This window comes from Cotesia typhae, unplaced genomic scaffold, assembly GCF_013202065.1.
Source record: "Cotesia typhae breed Kobodo isofemale line unplaced genomic scaffold, CoteBio_Ctyphae contig_33, whole genome shotgun sequence".
Classification (NCBI taxonomy): Eukaryota; Metazoa; Arthropoda; class Insecta; order Hymenoptera; family Braconidae; genus Cotesia; species Cotesia typhae.
The window spans coordinates 2,506,549-2,526,717 of record NW_027423741.1 but is presented as its reverse complement, the minus strand read 5'-3'; the positions used below and the strand labels follow the sequence as shown (position 1 = coordinate 2,526,717).

General features: G+C 29.6%; 1 protein-coding gene across 8 annotated transcripts in view; it reads left to right on the top strand.

The window, feature by feature from the left end:
• The window catches only part of LOC141526301 (protein Fe65 homolog), a 51,784-nt gene that overhangs the window by 17,856 nt on the left and 13,759 nt on the right, over positions 1 to 20,169 (top strand). For 6 of the 8 annotated variants that reach the window (XM_074241237.1, XM_074241236.1, XM_074241242.1 and 3 more), the window contains 2 exons: positions 4,929 to 5,281; positions 18,508 to 18,838. In XM_074241237.1, the coding sequence (XP_074097338.1) occupies positions 4,981 to 5,281; positions 18,508 to 18,838 (632 nt within the window). In that variant the 5' untranslated portion in view covers positions 4,929 to 4,980. Of the gene's footprint in view, positions 1 to 487; positions 564 to 4,928; positions 5,282 to 12,128; positions 12,624 to 18,507; positions 18,839 to 20,169 lie in introns of those variants that run through there. The other 2 variants (XM_074241238.1, XM_074241244.1) reach the window with 2 other exon arrangements.

Here is a 20,169-nt window from a genome sequence, read left to right as displayed (position 1 = left end):
CTTATACTTTAAATAAAATACATTAAGTAATTAACCCTACCAATAAAATAAAAACGTATGTGTTTATTAAATTTTTTATCATTCCTAGAATAATAATAAGTATTTTTCCAGCGTGTTAATGCAAAGAAAAAAAAATATAACAATGTCGGTCGGCGAGTCTTATCGTAATTGCATCGTAATTGTCGACATAAAATAAAGTCGATGGGGTAGACTAGTACACTCCTATAGTATGCTATACTAGTTGACTTGGCTTTCGACGAGTAGCGGCTATTTTATTATTTTTTAAACTCGTACCCGAGCAGCACGGCACCAATAAGTATACTACTCACTATTTCCACACTTGGACGTTTATGTGGGTGCTGTATATGTGCTTTGGCGGTTGCGTGGCTGCATCATCAGGTTGTAATCAAAAGTGTATGTGTATATACTCGACTAATACATAATACATACATAAGAATTGTTTTAGGTCTGGGTCTGAGAGTTGCTGGACTGGCGCCAGGTTGACTGGAGCCTCAATCGCGATCAATCAACCTGCTGCAGCAGCGTTTCTAGTTATTGACCCGGTACACTATTCACTCTGTTTTAATACTCACTTGCTAGTTAATTATTTCTATTCTTCATTAGTCCTATTATCTTTTGAGCTTTTCAATTCTTAATATTGAACAAATTTTTTAATTTGCCAGTCATTATAATTAAAAAATTTTGAAGTTAATAATCAAGACCAAAAATTAAAATACTCATTAATTTAGTACACAGAAAAAAAATTTTTTTGATCAATTATTTGATCAAGATTTTTAGATACTTTAGGGAAGCAGCGCCACTTACTTCAGCTGAGAAAAAAATTTTCTTACCTTGAGAAAATTTTTTTCTTAAATTTTTGATACCCATTTTATTTTTTTTTAGCGTGCAATTATACATATTGAATGAAAAAAAAATGATTCAATATTATTTGACATGTTAATCAATAAAAATATTAATGAAAATTTACTTCTATCGAGATATTTAATTTTTTGGAGCAAGAGAGAAATTTTCTCAAGGCAAGAAAATTAATATACTTGATAAAAAATCGCAGAAAAAAAATATTTTACAAAATTAAAAATAAATTTCCAAACTAAATCTTACAACTACACTCGAATGAAAAAAAAAAAAAAAATAACAAATATTACATCAATAATATATTAAACCTTCGAAGGATTTGAGGGCAATGCTAACAGAATCCGCTAATGGATTCGCTAAACCAATATAATTTTAAAAGACCTTCATCATTTCAATATCAATGTAAATAGTTAAAAAGATTTCATATTTAATTCTGTGTACTAAAAAAAGAACTTTTTTTCCAATCAACATAATGATCGCCAGCACGAAAAATTCCCTGGTGATAATAATAATAAAAAAATTCCATTAAGTTGATTCTATAATAAAACTACCATTTATAATTCCATCAGAATTCTAGCCTTATTTAACCAGGTGTCTTTTTTTATTCTTTTATCCACTTAGCTTTATTCGAGCTATACAATTCAAAATTTATCGATCTGTAAAAGATATTTTGATCATTAGACTTATATTATTATTATTTTTGCTTTTCTTTACCTCCAGTTTGCTTTGAATTGTACTCAAGCATTGAGAGCTTTGAAATAAATCGTCAATTACAGTGCCGATAGCCTGTAAGCTCTCGATAAATTAACAAAAAGCAATTTACTTTAGTGGTTTTTCGCACCGTATAATAAAACACTACTGATCTGTCTGTCTGTTGGGTAGATTCGTCTCTTTTTCAGTTAACCGTCAGTCCAAAGTAAAGAATTGTTCCTAATTATTTTGTTATTCATGAGAAAAATTAAAAATTAAAAAAAAAAAGGAAAAAATTTTTTGATAAATTAACTTTATCTTCACATAAACTATCGAAGCTTAATTTGATAAAATATAAATTGAAGCTTACATAAAATAAGCTTCGATTTACATCGCTATCCATTGAGTTTTATTAGATTCTTTTGTTTTTTATTGCGTTATAAAATTTACGAGATCGAATTGTTATTTTATATGAAGAATATAAATTGAATTAAAAGTTAAGTTTTTGAAATACGAGCAATTAAATTTAAGAGGAACATTAACAAGAATTTTTATATTCTTTTGACGGAAAAATAATCAAAGTTCTTTTGTAAAATAGTGAAAATTGAATTTGATAATTAATATCCAGACGAATAGAGTTTTTTGTTTATAATTACATTCTTAAAATGTTTTTATCTGGCGATTTATAAAAGCAGAGAGAGCATAGCAGTCGGTGGGTAAAATTGAGAAGGTTGGTAACGACTTGGCTTGAATGTTTGCCCAGACTAGGGATGAAAAGGATGAAAAGAGAAAAACTAAGAGAGAGATTTCACCTTAGAGAGGGAAAATTTATATGTAGTCGAACCTTTTCAGAGCAAACTTATAACTTGACTCGTTTCATGAGCTTTCCGGGTTCGTGTTATATACGGGAGAAAAGCAAAGAATATAAAGATAGAAAAATAAATCAAGTTAATGGCTTCACGAACCTCGTTGCAACAAATAAAGAATAAAAATATTGTGTAATCTATTTTGCATAACATTCATAACTACTTTTTACCTTCTTCATCTTTATTTTACGGTTAAAAAACAAACTTTTCATATTTTCGATACTGGAGGTTAATTCGTCAGTTATTTTCGCTGTAACAACTTTTTTAATTATTACTAAGGAAGTTTCTTATGCTTCGCTTTAAAGTTATTAAGTTAATCGATAGTGAGATTTCATCTAAAATATACCGTAATTATGGTGTACGTTTTCTTCGATAAATAGTTGAGCTTTTATGTTTTTTATTTGCTTAATAATTCATTTAAGTAAGTATTAAGCTGTAACAATTTGTTCTTACATATCTTGCAATATGTTAACTTTTTGAATAATTCAAAAGTTTACTTTTATTATCTGAAAATATTTTATACTGAATTATTCAATAATTCATGTGGGATTATTATAAAAAATTTTTTACCCTCTTTTTTATGAATTACTTCCGAACTTTTTAAAAATAAAAAATATCTGGATAATTTGTATACAAGCTCTCAATATTATTCTTCTTATATTTTATATAAGTTCAAATATTTTATTGAAATAATAATTTTTTTTAAATTAAATAAGGTTTTATTCCTGGCACTCTCTGATCTATGACGGCCCTGGTTGGCCTCCTTCGACCTTAGCTCAGAAATGCGCGTTGCGATATATATATATATATATATTATCATGAGCTATCATAAAACCCACCGTATGGCCCGTGGCGGTATAATAGCGCAATGTTCTTTAGTTCTGTTGTGATAATAAGACTATAGTACTATAACTTTGATAAAGTTACACCATTATTTACCAATTAATGAGAATCCAATAAGACCTATCGACCTCTTTCTCTTTGTAATTATAATTGATAATTTATAAATTACCTTCAATTTGTATCAAATACCAAAAAGATATTATTGAATACTTTAATACATTTTTTTAAAGCTGATAGATTAAATTAAAGTTAGCCGACGTTTTTAATTTTTTTTTTTAATTATTAAATTAGAACTAAAAAAACCTAAAAAGAAAATTTGAATGTTAACATATTAAAAAAAAAAAATCTTTCATTGAAATTTTTCAAGTGAAACAAAAAAAAAAGTATTTAAAATGAAAAAATTTACAATGTAACTTTTTTTACTTTTTTCCGTAAATGACGGATTTAAGAGATGATTGATATTCCAATGACAGAAGTGTATGGTTCGCTGGAACTGCAGCGTATGACACGAACCGTAAAATTATTCGAGTCTCGTCTCGCTCGAGGTCTTCCAATTTCGGTTGAGTCGATCTGATGGCATTCTGCTGCTGCTGCTACTATTACTCTTCTATGAGATTAATATAATATACATGCGTGCTTTTCTCACCGATCAGAGCACACGTGAGTCCTCGTTCCGTCTCCTTATTTTTCATGCTCACTCTCCTTATTTACATGCATTTTTATTTTTATTTTTATTTTTATCACATTGAAAGAATTTTTTTTCCAGCATTCCTTGTGAAATTTTTATGAAATTCTTTTCCGTCCTTATTTTTTTCCCGAAACGTTACACCTTCCCTCAAAAAAATTTTTCTAGAAGAGGAATATTTTCCTTAATCCATAAACTATTTTTATTATAGAAAATGTAAAAATATATATGGAACAAGTTACTTTGTAATTTTGATAATTTTATAAAATATTTGGTATAATAATTTTTTTTTTTTCAATTTTCAACATTCATTGACCCTAACTACTGAATTTTCATCAATCAAATTTGCATTTTCTAAAAAAAATTAATTTATTATTTAATTAATTATTTTAACAAAAATTTTTGTAAAATAAAATCTTAAATATTGATTTTTACAAATTAATTTTGTAAAAATTTAATTTTCAAACTTTAATTTATTAAATTAATTAATAAAAAAAAAAGTTATTACAAAAAAAAGGTTTTTTAAAAAATTGTGCTCTTGTTTTTTAAAATTTCAACGTCTAAAATTTTTTTACATTAATTTTTTTAATTTAATTGTTTAAAAAAAAAAATGATAAAAATCGTCAGATTTCAGCATAATAAAATTATAATTAATGAACATTAAACCCAACTCAAAGTAAAAGTAGTTACGGTCCTGCGATCCTTGACATCATCAGAAAACCTGCACCCACGCCAGCAGATTCAGAACCAGTACCATATCAGTGTCAGCATCAATAGCAGCAAAGTTGTGTGTGCTGTTTATATTAAATCGATGGTTATATTAAAAATCAATCGATATTCAAATATTCTTCTCTATAAAAAAATATATCGAGTGTAAAATAAATTCCGCAGAAGAGTAATAAATAATAATACTTTTAATAGTGAAGAATTGACAAAATGAAAATAAAAAAAAAATTTTTTAATGACAGATAGAGAATTCGAGCTCTTGGAGGTAACACGTGAGGAGTCTCTGTTCCACCTATGTTGTGCGGAGAATTGTTAAACGGCGGTTTTGTGAGTGCGGGAGCGGTTCCTGCGGTACCCTACAGTCTTCTTGGGCTCTGGATACCCGGCTGCGTTCGAACAACCAGTCCGCGACTTGTAACCTCGCCGTACCTTACACTGGTGACCGAACTGCTGGCCGCGGGGTGTCTCGAGGAGGACTGTCAGGGATCCACCTATTCCGTTGACCCAAACATGGACCTCGTCAGGCAGACTCAGCAGTCTAACACCAACAGCAATCTCGACCTTGATCTCGACAACGACGACAGTGTCTTTCTCGGTGAGTTTTTAAGTGCCCACTTAAACTTTTTTCTATATCTCTTGTAATACCATATATATATATATATATATATATATATATATATATATATATATATATATATATATATACCGGTTTGATAAATTTTCTTTTTTGTTGGATAATAGTTTTGATTTAATGCGATAGTAACGCGAGTACTAGAAAATATTAACAAAGTTTTTTCGGCACGCAATCAGCGACACATGCTCAGGAAGATGTAATAAATTTTGTTTTTAACAGCCCTATAAAATATATGTTTTATAATTCTAGTTATTTTGTGATAATCTGGTCATGTTTCCACTGTTTTTGTTTTATTTTATTTTATTATGTATATCGATGGTGGAATGAGAATTAATTAGCTCGATAAAATTGAATTTTTCCGTGTTTATAACTCAAAAAACTACACTGATAAAAAAAAAATTGGTAATTGTTTAGTCGCATGATCCAAAATATTTAAAATAAATTTTTTTCCACGAAGTTTATAAAAATTACAATAACTTAAGAAAAAAAAAATTTTTTTTTACTTGAAAAATAAAGAAAAAAAATTTTTAAATCGATCAACTGATGTAGAAAAATTTTATTAACAAATTTAATATGACATAAAGTTTTTTAACATCAAAAATTATAAACCTCATTAAAAATTTTATGAAAATATTTGTAAAAAAAATTTTTTTCAAAAATATTCAAATTTAAAAACGTCAATAGTTAAAAAAAGTACAGTGCAATTTAATAAAAGTTATTATTTAATAAAACAAAATTTTATTTATTGTTCACAAGTCCCGGCAGTCACATAATCACTGCAAGGTTGCTAATAATCATAGTATTGAAATCCAAAATAATGACAACAATTAATACTAAAGTATTTTGAATGTACGCAATAAAAAGTACTAAAGTAATAAAACATCGTGAATTTAATATTTATGAATACAAATATGTATATAACATATGTATAGAGATTTATGTAGGTAGATATGTGAATGGGGTAATATAATATATATATTATCCTCGGAAAAAGGCGTTGGAGGACCATTGTAAGTTTAAAACTATTCGCGGAATAGAAGGAGTAGCGACGAATTCTCGGCGGCGTACTTGGCACGACTGGTAAAGTGGCTGAAAGTCGAACGTGCAAGCACTTGTTCGACCCAAGTACAAAGTTGGTAAAATTAAATCGACCTCTTTCTTCTTCTCTCCTCATCCTTATCTCTCCTGTGTTCCGTTGTTCACCTAGGTCTTACCAGTTACGAGCATAGCAAGTTATTCCGCTCAAAGCTACCTAATATTGACGGCATCGACCCAACCACTCCCACCTTGTTCGCGTTCTTCTTCTTCTTCTTCTTCTTAAATAAAAGTTTTGGATGAAAAACTAGACCAAATCGCATTTATTATTTCATGCTTCCCCCGAACTAATTTCGTACGGCAGAAATTATTCCATTTGTAGCTTGTCGATATTTTTTTTGATCCCGGTCTAGACAATAGCCGGCTTTGAAATAGCTCGAAAAACAATTCGATATTTAGCTTGAAAAATTTTTGAGAAGGAAGAAAATTTTTTACTTCCCAACATTTCTTCTTTGTTTTTTAAGTGAATAAAATAAATTACTTTTGGACGTAAAAACATTTGGCTGACAAGGGTCAGATTTATGAATTTCGGTTTAGTTTAAAGTCAAACTGTTGGTGTGGAAGTAAAAAACATCTCATGTTGCTGATAAGTACATTTTAAACTCTTGAATTTATTAGAATAAATTCTACCCGATAAAATTGATCTTTAAAGCTGTTTTTGATGATTTTTTATGAAATTTCATTAAACTTTTCATAAAGAAACCTTACAATAAATACTCACTGCTCCTTTATACAGTAAATACTTCAAAAATTAAATTAAAAAAAATTTTAGGCATCTGTTAATAATTTTTATCGAAAACTGGTTAATACAAAAAATTTAAGAATTAATAAATAAATAATTTCTGATGTATTTTATGACACAACACACCAGAACGCTTAAAGATTTATAGCGTAATTGGTAATAGAGTTTGCGAAGCTGGAAAATAAACGTACGTGTATAACGTCTCATTCGTGAGGATAAACTATAAGGCTTATTAGTTTGGCCCGAGCTATTTCCTTACTAGTGTGTTGTTATCATTGGAGCTGATTTATCTATGTGTATAATATATATGTCACGGATATGATATCTATGTGATAAAGGATAAAGGAAACAAACCGAGTTTAATTCAATTAATATTTATCACGTTCACAAACTTTCTCAATTAAACTATGATAATTGGATCATCTTGATCTGTATCTGGATTCACGTCTCTATCTATATCTTTGTTTTTTCCCTTGTTTACACTTGATTAATTTATTGAATCAAAAGTTCAAAAATTTGATTACAAACTGTATGTTTGATTACTATTTTTTGGTACTGCAAGGATAATTTTAGTCCGGTTTTGTGGGTTTAATACAGTGGGAGTGTCTAATGCAATAATTCAATTGTGGTACTGTGTTATCTAATGCATTTTAGTCGGGTAGTTTCATTCAGTCACACTGGAGATATTTTGTAGAATATATGTAGTCTGTAGTCGTTATCAGGTTGTTCCCTTTTGTCGTCATCTCTTAAAGTTTAACTCTGACAATTGGAGTTGTAGTAATTTTGTTTTTCCTCTCAAGAGTTATCCTTTATCTCTATTTCTCTTTAAATTATTATTATTATTATTATTATTATTATTATTATTATTATTATTATTATTATTATTATTGTTATTATTTCTGTCATTATTTTTTAAAAATACAATAATAATATTAATATAAATTAAATGAATGGCAATTAAACTTCTTGCAATTCTCTATTACACAATTCCTTATGCCTACTCAAAATAATGTATGAGTATGAAGCAACTCCATTCATATTATTATTAATATTTATATTGATAAGGTAGTGGCATTTGATTTACGTGCACAAATACAATGCAAAGCATCAATTTAAATGTCTATGTATATTTAATACACAATAACTGAAGACCACTTGAATTGGACTTGATATATTGACGGAAATAATGAATTTCATGTTCATTGTATTATCGATAAAATCCCTTGGCGCTGATGATTAAATTGTCTCTAGATTGATATTTGAATTTAATATTGAGCTCTTAACTGATTAAATTCAATTACAGTGTTGATCATAACTAAAATAAATAGCAGGGAGGAGAATTTATCAGGCATGTAGATAATAATAAACAATATAAAACAATAAAATAAAAAAAAATGGAAAGGTCCGCCCACCCGGGCTGCAGAAAGTGCCAGAGTGTTACGAGGACGACAAAATGCCCTTTGGCAATTTCCGTCCTCGAATTGAAATGTTATTGCGTTAGAAACACTTTCCTGTGTCTATATCTATCTCGCTTGATTATTTCGACCAAGTATGACCAAACTATGAGACTGATAAATAAAAAAGCACTTTAGAGGAAAAAATAAATAAAAAATAAAATGAAAAAAAATTCATAAAATAAAAATAACATTTTCTCTACATTTTTTATATTAATAATAATAGTAATAATTTCAATGAACGGAAAAAAGCCATTAGCGCAGATAATTATTCGTCTATTATTCAAATTAATTAAGTCGTGATACTTTCTGATGGAAAAAAAAAAAAAAAAAAAAAAAAAAAAAAAGTTAGTGGTAAAAAATAGCACGCTCGGTCTCGGTAATATTCATGATATAAAATTGAAGCTCTCTACACGGGGTTTTGCTTCAGCTTTACTTTTTGTCTGCTTTTATACTCTTTCAATGTACTTTGTACTGAGTAGAAATAGAACGTCATTGCACGGCATATTCTGTCCCCTTTTTCTCTTTCATTTATTTCCAGCGTGAGCACACTAATACTTCTGATACTAGTATCTGTCGATTACATGAAGCTGTATGTACCAATGCATCTATACCTGTACCTATACGGCACTACTTTTGCACTTAAAACGAAATAGCTTCCACCGAATCCAATCCGTACTATATACTTTTATATACTTTTTTATACCGTATCAGTTGATTTTATAAATCCTTTTGATCAGCCAGTTTATTCTGGCTCCAGATGAAACCACATTGATAAAATACAAAACCCGGCTCGATTTCACGTGCTCATTGATTTTTGTCAAAACTCAATAAGTAATAATCATAATAATGATATTAAATAAACTTTTTATCATTTGATCACCCTTGATAATCTATTTAATCAATTTTAATGAATCTCGCAACTTCAAAAGGACTATTCAACGCAGATATTATTTAATTTTGGACGTGGATGATAAAATGATAAAAAAATTACGCCCACAAAAAAAAAAATATGCTTAATTGAGATAAATGAAAATAAAAAAATTTTATATCCACACAGACCGATAAAAAATTAAATTGATTAAAAAAAAAATTTTTTTCAACCAATAAAATGATTTTTGATTAATTTTTGTATCAGCAAATAAAATCTTCTAGATATTTTATCCAAATACTGAAAAAAAAAATTAACGATTCAAGAGAAAAATTCTTGAACCAAGAAAATAATTTTAAAGAGTTTTATTGTCTTGAATTAAGACAATTAAGTAAAATTTTCTTAGTTTAAAAATTTTTCTACTCAAATCAGAAAAATGAAATTCTTCAAAGTTATTTTTCGGTGTAGGGGTAACCAAAATCAAATTAAAATCAAATCTGAGACTCAAAAATGGGTGATTTGACGTGAAATGTCTGTCCTATTAGAACATAAATTATTTATGACTACAGTGGGTAATATCGAATCAGTGTAGGCAGAAGTCAGAGTGACAGCGCGATATAAGCAGACGATAAAAGCCATTGTCTAGTGTTTAGGAGGAATATTCGTCACATATCTGTAAGCGATAGACAGGTGAATACGAATAACTAACATGCAGGAGTTTCGCAACGTAGCTGGGCCATGTAGGTGTCTTTGACATGCACAACCGCGCTCTCCGGATGATTCATGAGCATCATTAAGCTCTCGTTCGTTTGTTTGCTCACTCCCTTGCATTCAACTCCACACTCTAATACCTATGCACGTCTATGTCCACATATATATAAATATATATATATGTATACGATTTGATCTGTGCTGCATTTAACGTTTCATGACCATAACTCTCCTCGGCTTCCTTTTTGCATACAACTGCAGTGTCCCACAGTCCCACCAGATACCGGGAGATCATCTAATCCCTTAGAAGCATATATTTCACCGGTTGTCTGCTCCGTGACATGATTCGCGGGTAGCTTGAATTACATTGTTCTCCTTTTCCGATTCTCTATCTCTGTCTGTAAATCCGCCAGATATTTTTTATCGTCATAGTCATAAGATAGCGATGCATTGTTTATGTAAACTCAACTGCGAATTTATCTGTGAATTTATTTCTACATAAAACATACAATACATGTATGAGCGTATGCTGTTTTTGTGTAATTAAATTAAATTATTGTTTGGATTCATACAAATATTCATGTCGTATCATTGTTTCAATATAATGAGATTTAATGCATTAACAAACTAAACCTGCGAAACTCACCAGCTTTCCTTTATGTTATCCATCTTATTGTCATTATATGTGTTGATATTAATATCAAGTGCTACATGTGCTCTACTATTATCATTATTATTATTATATTTTACATCACAGGAATTGTGTGTTGTGTTGGACGATGATACATCTTTTTACGCTTTATTGCTGAATGAGAACCACTGGGTAATGTACAGACTGCGCTGATTGGTTGGCGATAAAGTCACATGACCTGTGTACTACCCCATCAGGTGAAGTAGCGCGAAAAGCTTTAGTGAGAAAGAATAAATATAAAATATAGTGATAGTGATAGTGACACTGATGCGGTGGGTGGTATATATGGGATAGAGGGAAAAGATGAGCAAGAAAAATAAAAAGACGCTGATGAAGAAAAATAAGATAAAGGTCGACTTGAGTAAAGGCCAGTTCTAGTTCAAGAAATAGGGATTCTTTACTTTTATCTGCTATTAATTTAATTATAGTCATTTTGCTTTTATGAAACTTTATATTGGCTGAAGGAAAATATTAATTGGACTAAGATGATGTTTAATCAGAGTAATAGACTAAATATTTAATTATATGATAACTATTTAACATCGGGATGAGCTTATATCTTTAAAAATGTCAACGAAAAAGTAATATCAAATTTTTTTTTGTAAAAAATTTTATGCTTTACAAAAAAAGTCTATCAATTTCACTCTATCTATCTTTCTTTCTCTAGAATTCAAATTCAAAATTAAAATATGAATTTATAGAGTTTAATTGTAATTTTTAAAAAATAATAATAATTTTGTAATATATTATAAAATAGATTTAATTAAATTTGTTGCAAAAATTGTAGTTTCACCTGAGGATGATATGAGATCTCATACCGAAACGTCGGGGTTGAAAAATTAATAAAATTGATTAATATGTACACATTTGATCTCGTTCTTTTGCTAAAAAACTTCCTATCTATTTATTAATTAAAAACACCGATTTTCAATTCATATATTGTAATTATTATTTTGATTAAAAAAAAAAAAAAAGAAAAAAAAAGTGATGGAAAGCAAAGTGGGAGTAGTAGACGTCAAAGTACAGGTAAGGGAAGGAACCACCGAGTTACCCCGACTAAAAGAGAGAAAGAATGAAATAATGTGCGATGAAGCATGTGTAGGTCCGAGGGTGGAGATGCGCGCGCGAGCAACTGAGACAGAAGCCTGCCAGTTGGGGTGAAAAGAGAGGGCGCCAATGTAGCTGTTTGCCAGTCACTGCGACGTACGCGACGCCCCAACGTATCTGGAGCTTTATTACTTCGTTTTCTTGCAGCTACACTCAATACCACGTACTTGCATTGCTATTGTTATAACTTATAACTTTTATTGTTCAACCCGACGTAGAAATACAAATATTATATTTTATTGTATTTACTATTAGTTTTGTAATTTTTTTTTAAATTAGTAGGCGCCATATGACGCAATTACGATAATTAAACGGTGAATCATAACGCCGAGTGTGAAGATAACATGTAGCGATAATTTTATAATTTAAATTTCAGTAAAAAGTGAAGAAAAATTTAATAATAAGAACAAGTGTTGATAAATTTTGTTGTAACATATGTTTTCTTCGTGATTTGTTTTTCTACATGTACGGATGCGGCAATTACTGTGTATCGATAAACTAAAAGGGGGTGTAAACTCGTAAACTAGACTGTGGAAGGTGCTTTTTTTTTTTATTTTATTTTTTTTATTATCATTTTGTGATATAAGTTTAAAGTAATTTTAGTTTCACGATGGTACTACACAGAACGAGCCGTAAGTGGTTTTTAAATTTATAAAAACTTTTTACTTATAATGCATTAATAGTACCTGTAAAAATTTTAAATGTAAAAATATTTTTTATCCGACTGAGTCCTGGGGTATTTTTAGCTATTAATTGGAGTTGTTTTTTGTCCGCGTACTAACACGCGGCCCTGACCAGACTCACCAATATACTACGAACTTGAAAATAAAAAAAATTAACTTTTGTATCGCGTGACACTAAACGTCGGCTTGTCTTTATTGCACATTGATTTTTATTATTTTTGCTTAACAATAAGTGTATCAAACACGTGATAACCGGGTTGTATGAATTGTATATTTTGATTTTACTAATCAAATTATTCAGATAATGTTAACCTTGATGTTTTTATTAATTATTCCTTTATCGGTTAAGTAGTTACTCGTAGTTACTATTTCATTGAGGTAATTGAAGAAGAATTTTAAAATTTAAAAATTTATGAAACTCAAATGTTAGCAGTAAATTTTTGGAGTTAAAAAAATATAATTAGAGATATTAATTATTTTTGTTTTTAATAATAATTATTAACTTTTTTAATTTTATTATTTTAACGACGTATTTTTTATTACTGACTTTTTTTATAAATTTTTAAATCAAGACTTTTATTAAATTAATAAATTTATTACCATTTTTTGTCTATTATAATTAATTATCACAACTTAATTTTAATATTAATTACTACTACAATTATTATTATTATTATTATTAACAATATTCTTATTGAAAAATGAAATGAAAATTATAAATAAATATCCAAAAATTTTCCCAATGAATATACTTATTTAAATAAAACATTTTATTTCATTTAAATAAATAATTTTAATTTATTTTATTTATATAAAACAATAATAATAATAATAATAATAATAAGTATCGATTATTAAGCAAATCCCAATGGCCATATTTTTCTCTAGGAATAACTCGCGTGTTTAACAACACTATATGTAATATTGATCTGCTTCAATATTGTACATTTTTTATACTCTCTGTACTATTTTTTTTTTTTTTAATTAATTTTTTTCTTCTCGCTCACTGAGCAATCTTTTTATTTTTATTCTAATTCAATAAACTAATAAATAATAAATTCACTCAGACGTTTACATTAAAAATAACTCTCAACTTTTTACACACCAGTAATTCTACAATAAACCAAAAAGTTTGCCCAATTTCTTGAAGTATTATACTTCCGGAATCTAAATGTCTTTTTGTAAACATCTACTCCTACAAAATACCGTTCTTAACCGAAGAGTGACGCAACAAAACACTAAAAACAAGGACAAAGAACAATGCCATGCGCCTGAAGAAAACTTTATTCTCTCGGGATCCAATAGACAGATACGAATAAATATACTTCTGATGTTGACATTCGTATATATGTATGAGTATATGAGTATATATATAATATAATAATATAAAACACTTTGTCTTTACACACGAGATATAAAGTACATATACATTGTTTGAAGTATATATAGCACAGATGACATTTCCGTTCTCGTTATATTATGTACTACCCGTACAGATTTTACTCACGTACGCAAGTGACATCAGTCTTCTCGTCTAGTATCTGCTGTACGGTAAAGTAATTATAGTAAATTTACTGGAAGATTAATTTACATAAATCGTTTTTAGTGTAGTTTATATCGTGTTATAAAATATAATTAATATAAGTACCGTTTTATACAATTTCATCTTGTAATATTAACTATTATTTTATTTGTCTTATTTCTTCCCTTTTTTCTTCTTGAAAAATGCTTCAAATTCATTATTAAATATTTAACTGTGAAATATATGACCTTTGTATTGATCAATTTAATTATTAACAACACATAATCTGAAAAAATAAAAACTTTATTAATTTCTTCTCTAAAACTGCTTCAAATTTTATTTTGAATATTTAACTGCGAAGTATATGACCTCTGTATTGATCAATTTAATTATTAACAGCACAAAATCTTAAAAAATAAGAATTTCACTAAATTTATCCGTAATTTAAATTTAAAAATAAAAAAGTCAATACTGAAATGAACAGACGCTAAATTAAAGGGTTACTTACCTCGTTCGGCGAGCTTCACAGCCCAAGTCTATCAATTTGAGGGTTTAATGTCGGAATGGCTAAGAACTGTAAATTATGGCGGATGGTGAATGGTGGATGGTGGATAGCGGGTTGAATATTTATATGTAAGAAAGGTAGTATATGTATGTGTTCATGTGGTGTCAGACTTTAACCTTATACGAGCGGCAACCACCCTCTACCCGCGGGGGCGCAACCCTCTGGCGAACCGCAAACACACCTACCCTATCAACTTACAGTTAGTATATAGCGAATAGCGTTAACCGCGACCTCTCCAAGGACCACTGGAGGGCAACAAAATCCACCCGGGAATTCGTTTTAAAGCTTATAAATATGACGGACGATCTTGTATTTTTCATGTCTCGTGCAGTTTAATATACCTTTCTACGATTTACGTGACAAATTCAATATATGGCTGTCGGAATGGTTTAATATTAAAGTTATGAATATGTCAAGCATATTGTTTTTTAATTTTATGGGGATCAACTTTATTCTTTATTCTTTATTCTGAACCTCTCATATTTGACCGTAAAATTTTTATTCACGTTATTTTTATTCGAAGATGTCAAAATTTTTTGTTGAAAATTGAATTTAAAATTTAAAATTTTTTTATAAAAATTTATATAAATTTTTAAATTAATTTTTCAGTGAGTCATTAAATAATTAGAATAAATCAGAATAATAAAGAAAGAACAAAAAGCAAGTAGTTTAAAAATTTAATAGCAAATTGTTTTATCTGCATTTGAGCACTACTTGCACCTGCTGCACAAAATATACCAGTGAAATATTAGCAATGTCGAAGCGTCTTACGTTTAGGGGAGAGTCATGAAAAGGAAAGCCGATTTTTCCTTACTCAGAGCCAGCAAAATACGACTACACAGAAAATGCTAAGCATTATGAATAGGCAAAAAAAAATAACAAAAAATTCAGAGTATAAGACTCTGGCGTGCTTGCAATTGCTTATATCTTGAATTATACATTATTACAATACAAGAATTGAATTATACTGCATGAATTCCGCCGTTAACATTTAGAATTTTTTTGTTAAAAGTTAACAAAAACACTTTGAATTCATCCGGAATACTAACGCGTTTTTCCATTCCAAGGGATTTAGATTTTTTGTCGCAAAACTATGTGTCGGACGTAGAAGCTGAATAGACGGTTCAATGAACGATTAGGTTATCATAGAATAAGAACTCGGTGAAAAAAAGAGTAATACAGAGGGATATAATAGTGTGAGTATCGTTGGTAACAAGTATAACAAGATTATCCTACTGGGTACGCATAAAATGCCGGATAAAAGTATGCTACGATGCTTAGTTCACCCAGCCTTGCGAAAACGGGAAAAAGAACTGGATACTGCTGTATGCTAAGCCAGACGACCAGCGGGTGAAGGAAATAAGAGACAATGAAAATATGTATTAAATAAAAAAAGGTATTGCAATGTGGATAACGCGTGTTCTAGTTTAAGAAGCCTTAAATGTTGATTTTTAAAGCATCTGTCTAATGAATATTGATCCTGTTACATACTTTTTATGCGACATATTATTTATATCCAAACAAGGACGTTGTTGCTTAATAATAAGACCTCTACAAGTACAATAAATAATAACAAGATATTGTCAGCCGATAATGATATTAAACCCAAATATTTATCTGAATCTCTCACGCAGCTAATTTTCATTTACCAGAAATAATCGTCAACTGATTGCCTTGTTATTTCCACTATCAAACAGTGTATGTGTACCGCGTAGGGCAACTTAATTTCGGTATTGCTGAATAACAATGCCAATATAAACTGAAAACAACGCAGCTAGGTCAATTCTTCCTTCCTTCCTTCCTTCCTTCCTTCCTTTTATCCTTGTTCCCTACTTTGCATCTCCAAAACCATCCACCTATACCTCGATTAATATCGCTGGATATAGAATAACGAAGTTCATACACTTTACTCTTCTATGAACTATGATATAATATAATATTTGCACAGTAAAAAATTTTTTACTGTGTAACAAAAAATAGCAAATTTACAGTTGACAGGTAACTGATGGCTTATTAAATATGATTTATAATTATTAATAAAACATACCGCGACTATATATCACATTAAGTATAATATAATATAAGTTTACTTTCCTGCATCATCATAAACTCTAATTCACATTTCAGCTTTGTCTCTGGCTTCTGGTTGAAATATTTGAGTTGCGAGTTACGATCTGTAAATAAGAAAGGAAGTTAATATCTGATGATAATAAGAAATTATTATTTTTATTACTCTGTCGTTTACTAAAAAATAAATTCACTCTTACCTTACTAACGGCAATAAAATCACTCACTAACTTTTATGTTTCTTCGATCAATGATTCAGTTGAACATAAATGTTGATACTAATGTTTGTCTGTTAGTTTAGAACACACATCTTTGAACCACTAAGTAAAACACTTTAGTTTATGTTTGAAGTAGTTATTAGTTATAATTATAATTAGTTGTTTTCTCAGACTAAAATACAAGCGAATCATAAAGATTTATATCCCAGAAGCTTATAAATGGAAAAGAGAGTAGAAACGTGATATCAGCTCTCGAGTTGACTGCAGACTGGTGGAAAAGAAAATTAACGAGAAGGCGCAAGAAAAATTTTTATGTTCCCAGGGCACGTTGTAATTACTACGACAGAGCGAGAGCAAGAGTATGAGCTTTATCGCTGTCTTGAAACTTTTGTCTCGACTTTTAAAGTGACGTTAATGTGTTTACAGTGTTAGATTTTTATACTGGCACTTTTGTAATCTCTTTAGCCGACCTTATTCACTTAGTTATACAACAACAACAAACAACAACAAAGAACCATCAATTGTTTAGTCAAACTACACGTGAACTAGAAATGTAGCTCAATTTTCTTAATGTACAGGTTTCAGTTACGGTATTAACGGAAATAAAGGTACCTTGAGGTTAATATCTTCTTCCTCTGACAGGAAGACGGTAAAGACTAAGTGTAATTACGCTAAATTTACCGAACCATACACTTTAAGTTGTAATGAAGAAATATGCAAATATAAATAATAAATTTTACATAAATAGTTTGGTAAGAAAATATTCGAATAAGAAAATAAAATCAATGAATTTGTTGATTTTTTGGAATTTAAAATTTTAAACAAATAAATTTTATGAGAATAAAATTTATTTTAAAAAATTTTTCTCCACTATAATTCAAAGGACATAAAATATTAGAATAAAAAAAAAATTCTTCAAGTATGCCTGTACGAAGGAATAAATTTTTTTCAGAAATAATATAATTTTATGAGACAGCTATTGAGTTATAAAAAGAGGAAAGAACAAGTATAGATATATGCAGAGCAAGTTAATAATTTTAAACGATAAAAGTGTATGTCAGTGTATAAAATCTAATTTGACAGCGTCTTTGGCCTCCTTCGGCCATTACTCTAAACGCCATTTTGAAATAGTTTTAAAAGCTCATCCACCCGGGTTACTATAGTACGCTAGTAAAGAAATCGATATGGATAACTGAACAAAATAAAAAATTTACGCGCTTAGCTAGATAATCAATAAATTGAAACCTTACTTATGCAACATCGATTCCCTACCAATTATTTTATTCCACAATCATATTCCTCTGAAATGATAATAACGACATTTTCGAATAAAATATCAGAGTTTAATTAGTTGCCCTAATTATCCTGCTTGCTTCTCATTACTCATTGTCGCTATCAAGCCTATTCATACTGGGTTTATATTTATATATTTACTAATTATTGAATTTTTTATACTTACAGAAAACGGGCTTTTGTCATTCGAAAATCCAAACTACCATCTGGAATCAGCTCGCTTCGATGACGCATTGAACAGTAATGGTACGGAAAATTCACTCTTCAACGAATTCTATCAAGATTTAGTGGTCAGTGGAGCTAGAAGAGAAGAAATGGTCACCGGGATTGTAAACGGTGGTGGAGGTGGAGATGGTGGTGGCGGTGGTACAAGACACGCACGAAGAACTTACGCCACACTTAATCTTGAAAGCATGGGCGTCGACGTAACCCAAGGTCCTTTAACTCAAAATTCAGTCACCGCTGAAACACCAGACAATACCGCCAACCACAATCTTGGGTAAGTTTTAATTAAACTCATATTTAAGGGTGAAGAAACATGTTTTCATTGTCATTCAATTACCTTATTCACATTCACAAACAACTGGGGCCTTCATTGTCGGAACAAACATCGTTAAATCTAAAAAAAGATAAATATTTTTTTTTTTATTTTATTAAATTCAATATCATCTGACCTTCATGGGTTTTAATTAATAAAATATATTTAAAAAAAAATTTTTTTCCTGTTACAAACAAGATTATCAACTAATTGTCCTCTAAATGGATAAAGTATTGTTGTACTATCTATAAAATGCTAGATAAACTCGAATTTAAAAGGACTTTTATTATTATCTGTAGTCGATTAGAATAATTCGTGAAATTCTTTAGGTATCCTTACCAGTGTCACTGCAAGCACGCTTCCGAGGTATAAATTACAGAGGATATCATGAAGGCACGTAGACATTCTATTCCGACTGGCGATAGCACATTGTCGTCGAGTGACGGATGGCAAGAATCCGAGCATAAAAATCCAATTAAGGAAATGCTTGTCGGTTTATCGTCTGATAGCCGTATCTGCCAGAGAAAACAACTAAAACCTTAAAATAAAGAAGAAAAAGTTTATGAATCAAATGTCAGAAGAGTACAAGTTGATTTTAACTTTATTTTAACTTACCTGCCAATTTAATTTAGGATCTGCTATCGAGTATGATCATAATGGAATTGAATTTCTTGCTTCGTATATCGTGATTTTTTTCTGAAAAGATATTACACATTAGATCCATATAAGGACGAAAATATCTTAATTCATAGAAGAAACAAAACAAAATTGGCGAAAAAACAAGCTGTAAATAACTTTAACTGTATAACCAATAAAATTTATGGCCGAGTAAAACTATAAAAGTTTAATACTTCCGAGACATAATATATAATCCTCGTACACATACGCACCGAAGTAACTGCTACGTCTAATCGTCAAAGGGCAATTTCATTTTCTTGGGACACGTCGTTTACGAGAGAAAAACTTCATGTCATAGATGTAAGCTTTACTTAATTTCTCGTTCCTTGCTTTCTTGAACACTAGCTCGGTCATCTTTTTCGGTCGTTAAACTGGATGGCGCTATAAGACACTATAATACGCGTTGCAATTGCGAGAAAAGTTCATTAAGATTTAAGATTAGATTAACGAAGATTTTATCTTGATCAAATAATTCGGTTTATTGATTACAAAATTAATCAAGCTTTCATTAAATTTTTTAGCGCTGGGATTTGCAACATCCCATTACCGGGAGTAAATGACCTAGGTGATATATGCATTTATTTACTGGGTTTTGTTATTGGTGGTGTGAAAGT